We start from the raw sequence: 10,871 nt of genomic DNA, 5'->3' as shown, positions 1-10,871 counted from the left end.
TACCTCGCTTGCGCCGAAAACTACGATCTATATCGGATCGCGTCCTTGGCATGCAACTCAGGAACAAATGAAAGAACCAAGCGCCTTGGAAAAAGAATTCCCTGCCATCTGACTTTCTTTCTGTAGGTATCCAGAGCAAGTTAGCGCTCACTCTAAAAATATATATTTTAAAGTGCATTCCTGTGCTGTGTGCATATTAAAAATGCTGGTGCGCTCTCCTGGAAAAGGTGAGCGCGAGCATACGCCAGCATAATGTTTACCTTATTATAATGAAAACCCTGATACTTAAATGGTAAGAAAACTTATTTTTTTATCATGCATATAAAAGACACCTTTTTGAACAGGTTTTACATTTTTTTTGTATGTAAATAAAGCTTTATTTTGAAAATAACAGTAGATATCTGTGCACAACTGTGCCTTAAGGACTGATGCCTTGCAAGTCTCAGTATAAAAAAATAGTTTTCTATTAGTACAGCAACGTTTCTTCTAAAAAAAAAAAAACAACAATTTCAAAATGCCCACTTTCTGATGCAGTGAAAAAAAATAATCAAAAACATATATGTCCCTTTAAGTGTGTGATTGGGGAGATTGATGTAAATGAGGTACTAAGGATAAAAGCACCAATTCATTACTTATTATAAGTGCTTAAAGATCTGAATGCACCATGTACCAGTTTACACTTCATGCGTCATATTTCTTCACAAAAAGTCGATACCAAAGCACAAGACAGAATTGAGCCTATACATCCTGCTATAACCCACAAAGTTTCACATATGTCAACCCTCCTTTAAAAACAGCAGCTTTTTTTCTTCTCAGGCGGTGTTTTTAAAGTTAACACATTATTTTTCATATCCTCTTCATTTTTCTTGAGGCACCTGTATATAAATAATAAAACAGCAATTACTACTAAGTTATATAATTTGATCACAACTTTGTAAACTATGTTGCGGCAATTAGATGGTAAACATGAATTACTGATAATACTCCTACACATTCCCCAAATGCAAGCTTACCCCAAAGCCACAAATAACCCACCCAGTGCCTAAAACGACCCACATAGATTAAAGAAACCCCTTCATCTATAATAACCTGGCCTTAGACCCCAAGTACTAAATTAACCTACAACCTCAATAATTGCTCTTCTTCACAACTGCCCTGGGTTATGGATTCCCTAGAAGAGACTTTAAGGGGTCAGTTTATTAAAGTCTGGCGGACATGAAACGCTATAGCGTATCATGTCCGCCAGACATCGCTGAATGCTGACAGAATACACTGTCCATATTAAGCATTGCACAAGCAGTTCTAGTGAACTGCTAGTGCATTATCGCCCCCTGCAGATTCGCAGCCAATCGGCCACTAGCAGGGGGTGTCAATCAGCCCAATCGTATAGGATCGGGCGGATTGCTGTACGCAGCCTCAGAGGTGGCGTATGAGTTAAGGAGCAGCGGCCTATAGACTGCTGCTTCTTAACTCCTGTTTCCGGCGAACCTAACGGCTCATGCAGAAACAGGGTGAATTGGCCCAATTCGGCCATTAATAAATTGACCCCTAAGAGTGCAAGAAGTCTCCAGGTCAACACCCCTAAAGTGTATTTGCATATACTGGTTGTCAATCCTTCATGCTGTGGAGTCGCTAGGAAGTGCCATGGGGTGGGTACTGCAGGATACCATAAGTTTTTTAAAAGGGTATGGGTTATGGCCATCCACAGAAATTTCTCCATGGTGGGGGCAAAAAAAAAATGTCCCAAACATAATATCAGTGAAAAAATATGGTGCAGGGGCGAGTTGTTTGTTGTGCACATGAGTGGCGCATCATTAAAAGTGACTAAAGTGGGTGCTTATGCTAGTGTATATGTAGTTGAGGAGTTCATTTTAAGGAAATGGGAACAATGTGCTGATGAGGTTTGTGGTTAGGGTTAATTGCACTGGGGGAAATGGAAGAGTAAGTTATTGTTGTTATTATGAGACAAAGGAGTTTGTGTGCTAGGAGGTTCTTTTGAATAAATTTAGAATATAGGAGGTTTTATCTTAGACACTTATCTGAACCTCTCACACTCAAAAATATACCGTGATTCTCTTTAACACAGTTAGGAAACAGTTAAAAAAGGAAGATATGAGTGGCACTCTGGTGGGAGCTGGAAGATTTGTATTAATAGAGGGAGACAATTCCAAGTAAGATATATTAAAAAAAATTGCAATATGTAATAAACAGATAAAAAAAATAACATAAAATAAAATAAAAACACATATGTAAATCAGATCAAATGAAACATATAAAGATAACTCCAAACAATTACCTAAAAAGAAGTTGTAGCCACAACGTATAAACAAACTACCTTAAACCACTACTCAAAAAAGGGATGTGTTTTATCTAAAAGGTACTATGTTAATGTGTTTGTGAGTCTTATCTCAAGGGTTAATAAATACAACCTTATTCACTGTAAGAAGTTATACTAACATAAAAACTGTAAATAGAAGTATGATATTCATTATTCACACTATTACAATACGCAATATCAATCATTCAGACCTAAATACTGATTGAAATGTTGTATGGCAAACATCAACCACAGAGCATATATTTCGACCGTTATAGACACTAGGATAAGGCAAAGGTATTAAAAAGCGTCAGTTAGAAGCCCAAATTTCAATTCAAGGCGGATTTGGGACTCATAGTGCAGTTTGTATGGTAATTCACTTAAGTTTCACTTAGCGTGCTCAGTGCTCTTTTATATAGCAGTTGTAATCCAAGATGTATTCCAGGCTATTATATAGTCCGTCATTATAAATATAATCATATTATATAATCCATCATTAAAGCAGCGGACAAGGGCGGAGGACAGGTAATACTTGATACTGTAGACTATCTAGAAGAAGCATATCGCCTTCTAAACAACACAGAAACAGGGATAGGCAAGGTGTCCGTACATGGACACTGGTTTCTGTGACTGGCCCTTGCAGTGTCCAGCGCCCATTTTTCTGCGGGGAGGGAGGAGTAGGACAGAAGAATGCTGGTCCTGACTCCTCCTTGACACACGTGGCGCCACGTGCTTAGTACCGGGAAAATGACTCTGAATGAGACTGAGAGAGAGGGAAGATTCAAGAATCAAGCTGCCACTGTGTCCTTGGAGCTTTATATGCAAAGGTAAAGCACTTTAACCAGCACCTGAGGTTTTTTATAAGTTGTATTTAATTAGAAAGAATAGCTATACTAAGGTTGTGACTTACAATCTTAGTATATATTTTCTTTCTGGTTAAATAATAGGAAAGGGTGAATATGTAGTGTGAATAAAGTTAGTGGTTTGTCAAGAGACTGCTAGCGATATTGGGTGATAAGTTATGGAATAAATAAATAAATAAAGCCTGAGTGAAATACTGGATTTGTATCTGCATCTGTATAATAACACCAAGCTCTATACAAAGACACAGAAGTGACACTGGCACATGAGTATAGCCAGAGGAGGGCTGGTTATAGGATCAGTGGTTTCTGCATCAGTATAATAACACTCAGCACTATATAATGATGTTTTTAAATTGAAATGTACCTTGGTGTCCTTCACTAAGGTCTTTACTTTGGAAAATGTCCGCCACAGCCTTGGTTCGTGCCTATCCCTGCACAGAAACCTATAGTAGACTTAGAACTAACCTTATTAAGACATTCACTATGAACTTAGTCATATTGCTTTTTAATGCTAAAAAAGAACAAATTATTAACAAAAAAGAATTACACTTTCTCAAAATGATGCACCCCATAACTCTAATATCCTACTATCTTCCTAAAATACATAAGTCCCTCAGTAAACCACCTGGAAGACCTATTATCTCAGGAATCAATTCTCTAACCTCAAACTTATCCCAATATGTTGACAATTTCCTGCAACCTTATGTTATAACCTTAAATTAAAAGAGAGAAGCGCTCAACCTGGGAACGAACAATAGCATAATAGCTTGTTCTATGGCTAGTTACCACCCAAGAAGCAGCCTCTTTTTGCTCAACATGTGCATTTCACAGATAAGAACTTTCCTGTAGCATATCAGTCTGATCCTGACTTAACAGTGCAATCCAGCCCCGAAATACCAGGGAATCCCTCTCTGAACAAGGGAAACAGCAAAACCCCAGACGTACATTTCGGCCTAGTGTGGGCCTCGTCAGTTAGGTGCAGCCATATCCCTCTAGGCACATTGAGCAACGGGTCCACGTCTGGATTCCCGCATCACACTTAGGGAGACTTCCCTAAGCGTCATAATTTGCATAAATTAAAAGAGAGAAGTGCTCAACCTGGGAACGAACAATAGCATAATAGCTTGTTCTATGGCTAGTTACCACCCAAGAAGCAGCCTCTTTTTGCTCAACATGTGCCTTTCACAGAGAAGAACTTTCCTGTAGCATATCAGTCTGATCCTGACTTAACAGTACAGTCCAGCCCTGAAACACCAGGCAATCCCTCTCTGAACAAGGGAAACAGCAAAACCCCAGACGTACATTTCGGCCTAGTGTGGGCCTCGTTAGTGAGGTGCAGCCATATCCCTCTAGGCACATTGAGCAACGGGTCCACATCTGGATTCCCGCATCACACTTAGGGAGACTTCATTAAGCATCATGATTTGCATAAATTAAAAGAGAGAAGCGCTCAACCTGGGAACGAACAATAGCATAATAGCTTGTTCTATAGCTAGTTATCACCCAAGAAGCAGCCTCTTTTTGCTCAACATGTGCCTTTCCCAGAGAAGAACTTTCCTGTAGCATATCAGTCTGATCCTGACTTAACAGTGCAGTCCAGCCCAGAAATACCAGGAAATCCCTCTCTGAACAAGGGAAACAGCAAAACCCCAGACGTACGTTTCGGCCTAGTGTGGGCCTCGTCAGTCCAGCCCCGAAATACCAGGCAATACCTCTCTGAACGACAGAAACAGGCAAAACCCCAGTTGTACATTTCGGCCTATTGTGGCACTCGTCAGTGAGGTGCAGACATATCCCTCTAGGCACACTGGTCAATGGGTCGACGTCTGGATTCCTGCATCACACTTAGGGATTGCCTGGAATTTTCGGGGCTGGACTGTACTGTGAAGTCAAGATCAGATTGATATGCTTCAGGAAAGTTCTTCTCTGTGAAAGACACATGTTGAGCAAAAAGAGGCTGCTTCTTGGGTGGTAACTAGCCATAGAACAAGCTATTTTGCTATTGTTCGTTCTCAGGTTGAGCGCTTCTCTCTTTTTATTTATGCAAATTATGACACTTGCGGAAGTCTCCCTAAGTGTGATGCAGGAATCCAGACGTGGACCCATTGCTCAGTGTGCCTAGAGAGATATGGCTGCACCTCACTGACGAGGCCCACAATAGGCCAAAACGTACGTCTGGGGTTTTGCCCGTTTCTCTAGTTCAGAGAGGGATTGCCTGGTATTTCGGGGCTGGACTGTACTATGAAGTCAAGATCAGACTGATATGCTTTAGGAAAGTTCTTCTCTGTGAAAGGCACATGTTGAGCAAAAAGAGGCTGTTTCTTGGGTAGTAACTAGCCACAGAACAAGCTATTACGCTATTGTTCGTTCTCAGGTTGAGAGCTTCTCTCTTTTTATTTATGCAAATTATGTTATAGCCATACCATCATATTTGAAAGACTCAACTCAATTTCTAAATGAATTGAAAGATATATCATGGCAAAACAACCTTATGTTAGTCACATGTGATGTGAGTTCCTTATACACTAACATTGCACACGCATTAGGCCTGGAATCAACTAAATTGTATCTCCATACGGATAAGAATACCCCTACCACTCAGACAGATTTTATTTTACAATGTATTAATTTCATTTTAAACTTTTTTAAATTTTTGTTTTAACTGAGAATTCTTCCTCCAAACAAAAAGAACTGCGATGGGTACGAGGTTTGTGTCCAGTTATGCAAACTTCTTTATGGTGAGATTCGAGCAAGCACATATTATGGACACACAATGGAGCGCAAACCTCGTACTCTTCAAGAGGTATATTGACGATATGTTTATCATATGGACAGGAGGTGAGGAATTACTAAATATGTTTATGGAAGACCTAAATAAGAATGCATTGGGACTGACGTTTACATACGAGTATAGCAGACAGAGCATTCATTTTTTAGACATTACCATAGAGATAGTAGATAATACTATTAAGACAAAGACATTTTTTAAACAAGTAGACTCCAACAACTACATCCATTACGAGAGCTGTCACTATGACCAATGGAAAATAAATGTACCTAAAGGTCAGTTTATGAGACTTAGGAAAAACTGTTCAGACATCAGTGATTATAACATACAGGCTGCAATACTCAAAGATAGATTTTTTAGAAAGGGGATATAATGAAGAACTTATTTCAGAAGCAATGTTAAGCTCAGAAAACACTGTAAGAGAAACTCTAATGAAACCAAAGGAGCATAAAAGTAAAATAAGAATGAACAACATTTTGACACAGCCTTTATAACACAGTATAGTTCAGACCATAAACTGATTAAGAAGATACTTTATCAACACTGGCACCTGGTTCAAAAAGATCCTATTCTTAATGAGATCACAGAAGAAAAACCAAAGATTATATACAAGAGAGTGAAAACGCTGAAATCAATACTAGCTCCGAGTGAATATAAAAAAAACAAGATAGCCAATTTAATAGAGATATAGAGGGCAATAGACTAGAAGGTTTTTATCCATGCCACAAATGTAAAGCTTGTAAGTTCAGCAAAAGATGCAAAACAGTAGAATCTACAGACTCAGATTTTAAATTAACGATAAAAGATACCATAAGGTGTTGAGATTCTAATGTTGTGTATATTATCCAATGCCATGTAAAAAACAGTTATTGGGACAAACTGGGCGCCCCCTGAAAGATAGGATCAGCTAACACTTGTTAAACATTGAGTGGGGTTTTGAAGACCACCTCTTCTCAAAGCACTTTAAGGATATTAATGGCCAGAAGACAGAAGGTCTTATGTATTGGGGTGTAAAAAAGGGGACACTTAAAAGAGGAGGAAACATCACAAAACAATTATTACACACAGAAGCTGAACTTATTTTTAATTTTGCTTCACTGACACCAGGGGGTCTTAATGCGGAGTTAGACCTAAACTCTTTTAACTGAAATATAAAAAAACTACTTTTATATATGAAAATGTTATATATTCCCATATGGACATATATTTTAATATTTTTTATAATTTTTTCATAAAGATTGTATATAAGTATGTTTAGTGCAATAGATAGAGAGATTGTATACTACAGAAAAGATCCAAATATCCCGAATACCATTATTTTTTAACTCTGAGATACGTATACTGTATATATTTTTATTATATTTTTATTTTATTTTTCCAGACATTTTCAAATAAGAGATAAATGTCACAGATACAAACAACATATGCAAATATATTGAAAATATTGTAACATAATTTAACATCTTTTGCACTGTCTAACTACCGATATATTGTAAACTGAGCCAGACAAATGCTTAAACGAAAAAGAAATTAAAACCACAGTCCATTTTGTTGCAATGTACCTTTAAGAAATCTGAAACTGAGCCTTTAAGAAAAGGAGGCAGCCAATAAAGAAAGGGAGTATAAATAGACCCACAGGAACAGAGACAAGTCATCTTGATAAAGGCAGAACCTGCCGAAACGCGTAGAAAGGAGACTTGCTAAAATAGACTTACTGAAATCAACAGATAATAAGTCTATAACCGCTACTACTAACTTTTGCACTTTTAAATTTGGAGCCAAAACTGAGATTCCGGATATCTGATTGGTACAAAGTCATGTGACTACCCAAAATCACTGACAGTGGAGAAGCTGTACTAAAGCTGCTTAAATTCCACACGTCAGCAGTAAGTATTAATAATAGCGAGAAGTCTGTCACGATTTGTGGCTATACTGAGGAGATAAGCGAAGTTTACCATATCAGAGGTCTGGTAAGAAGCATTAGGTGTTGGATTTGCTGTTGAAACTGACCGTTAAGTACTACACACACATACTGCTTTTCTTTGCCTTTCTCTAAGTGGCTATATAATAGCCTGGAATACATCTTGGATTACAACTGCTATAGAAAAGAGCACTGAGCACGCTAAGTGAAATTCAAGTGAATTACCATACAAACTGCACTATGAGTCCCAAAACCGCTTTGGATTGAAATTTGGGCTTCTAACTGAAGCTTTTCATTACCTTTGCCTTATCCTAGTGTCTATAACGATCAAAATATATGCATATATGATGTTTGTCATACAACATTTCAATCAGAATTTAGGTCTGAATGATTGATATTGCATATTATAATAGTAGTGTGAATATCATAGTTCTATTTACAGTTTTTATGTTAGAATAACATCTTACAGTGAATAAGGTTGTATTTATTAACCCTTGAGATAAGACTCATGAAAACATTTCTTAACATACACCTAGATTTGGAGTTTTGCGTTAGAAGGGGTGCGTTAGCTACACATGCTTTTTTTCCCCCGCACCTTTTAAATACCGCTGGTATTTAGAGTTCACAGAAGGGCTGCGTTAGGCTCCAATTAAGGAGCGTAGAGCATAATTTACCGCCACTGCAACTCTCAATACCAGCGGTGATTACGGACGCGGCCAGCTTAAAAAAAATTGCTCGTGCACGATTCCCCCATAGGAAACAATGGGGCAGTTTGAGCTGAAAAAAAAACCTAACACCTGCAAAAAAGCAGCGTTCAGCTCCTAACGCAGCCCCATTGTTTCCTATGGGGAAACACTTCCTAAGTCTGCACCTAACACCCTAACATGTACCCCGAGTCTAAACACCCCTAACCTTACACTCATTAACCCCTAATCTGCCGCCCCCGCTATCGCTGACCCCTGCATTACACTTTTAACCCCTAATCTGCCGCTCCGTACACCGCCGCAACCTACATTATACCTATGTACCCCTAATCTGCTGCCCCTAACACCGCCGACCCCTATATTATAATTATTAACCCCTAATCTGCCCCCCCAACATCGCCACCACCTACCTACAATAATTAACCCCTAATCTGCCGACCGGACCTCACCGCTACTATAATAAATATATTAACCCCTAATCCGCCTCCCTCCCGCCTCAAAAACCCTATAATAAATAGTATTAAACCCTAATCTGCCCTCCCTAACATCGCCGACACCTAACTTCAATTATTAACCCCTAATCTGCCGACCGGACCTCGCCGCTACTCTAATAACTGTATTAACCCCTAAATCTAACTCTAACCCTAACCCTAACACCCCCCTAAGTTAAATATAATTTAAATCTAACTAAATAAATTAAATCTTATTAAATAAATTATTCCTATTTACAGGGAGTGCAGAATTATTAGGCAAGTTGTATTTTTGAGGATTAATTTTATTATTGAACAACAACCATGTTCTCAATGAACCCAAAAAACTCATTAATATCAAAGCTGAATATTTTTGGAAGTAGTTTTTAGTTTGTTTTTAGTTTTAGCTATTTTAGGGGGATATCTGTGTGTGCAGGTGACTATTACTGTGCATAATTATTAGGCAACTTAACAAAAAACAAATATATACCCATTTCAATTATTTATTTTTACCAGTGAAACCAATATAACATCTCAACATTCACAAATATACATTTCTGACATTCAAAAACAAAACAAAAACAAATCAGTGACCAATATAGCCACCTTTCTTTGCAAGGACACTCAAAAGCCTGCCATCCATGGATTCTGTCAGTGTTTTGATCTGTTCACCATCAACATTGCGTGCAGGAGCAACCACAGCCTCCCAGACACTGTTCAGAGAGGTGTACTGTTTTCCCTCCTTGTAAATCTCACATTTGATGATGGACCACAGGTTCTCAATGGGGTTCAGATCAGGTGAACAAGGAGGCCATGTCATTAGATTTTCTTCTTTTATACCCTTTCTTGCCAGCCACGCTGTGGAGTACTTGGACACGTGTGATGGAGCATTGTCCTGCATGAAAATCATGTTTTTCTTGAAGGATGCAGACTTCTTCCTGTACCACTGCTTAAAGAAGGTGTCTTCCAAAAACTGGCAGTAGGACTGGGAGTTGAGCTTGACTCCATCCTCAACCCGAAAAGGCCCCACAAGCTCATCTTTGATGATACCAGCCCAAACCAGTACTCCACCTCCACCTTGCTGGCATCTGAGTCGGACTGGAGCTCTCTGCCCTTTACCAATCCAGCCACGGGCCCATCCATCTGGCCCATCAAGACTCACTCTCATTTCATCAGTCCATAAAACCTTAGAAAAATGAGTCTGGAGATATTTCTTGGCCCAGTCTTGACGTTTCAGCTTGTGTGTCTTGTTCAGTGGTGGTCGTCTTTCAGCCTTTCTTACCTTGGCCATGTCTCTGAGTATTGCACACCTTGTGCTTTTGGGCACTTCAGTGATGTTGTAGCTCTGAAATATGGCCAAACTGGTGGCAAGTGGCATCTTGGCAGCTGCACGCTTGACTTTTCTCAGTTCATGGGCAGTTATTTTGCGCCTTGGTTTTTCCACACGCTTCTTGCGACCCTGTTGACTATTTTGAATGAACCGCTTGATTGTTCGATGATCACGCTTCAGAAGCTTTGCAATTTTAAGAGTGCTGCATCCCTCTGCAAGATATCTCACTATTTTTGACTTTTCTGAGCCTGTCAAGTCCTTCTTTTGACCCATTTTGCCAAAGGAAAGGAAGTTGCCTAATAATTATGCACACCTGATATAGGGTGTTGATGTCATTAGACCACACCCCTTCTCATTACAGAGATGCACATCACCTAATATGCTTAATTGGTAGTAGGCTTTCGAGCCTATACAGCTTGGAGTAAGACAACATGCATAAAGAGGATGATGTGGTCAAAATACTCATTTGCCTAATAAT

General features: G+C 39.0%; 1 protein-coding gene across 4 annotated transcripts in view; it reads right to left on the bottom strand.

The window, feature by feature from the left end:
• Positions 1 to 290: 290 nt before the first annotated feature.
• LOC128653313 (EF-hand calcium-binding domain-containing protein 4B) overlaps positions 291 to 10,871 on the bottom strand; it is a 216,855-nt gene continuing 206,274 nt past the window's right edge. For all 4 annotated transcript variants that reach the window (XM_053706522.1, XM_053706525.1, XM_053706523.1 and 1 more), the window contains one exon: positions 291 to 875. In XM_053706522.1, the coding sequence (XP_053562497.1) occupies positions 788 to 875 (88 nt within the window). In that variant the 3' untranslated portion in view covers positions 291 to 787. The remainder of the gene's footprint in view (positions 876 to 10,871) is intronic.

Source organism: Bombina bombina, chromosome 3, assembly GCF_027579735.1.
Source record: "Bombina bombina isolate aBomBom1 chromosome 3, aBomBom1.pri, whole genome shotgun sequence".
NCBI classification, from domain to species: Eukaryota; Metazoa; Chordata; class Amphibia; order Anura; family Bombinatoridae; genus Bombina; species Bombina bombina.
Note: the sequence above shows the minus strand (reverse complement) of the source record. Positions and strands in the feature narration are given on the sequence as shown.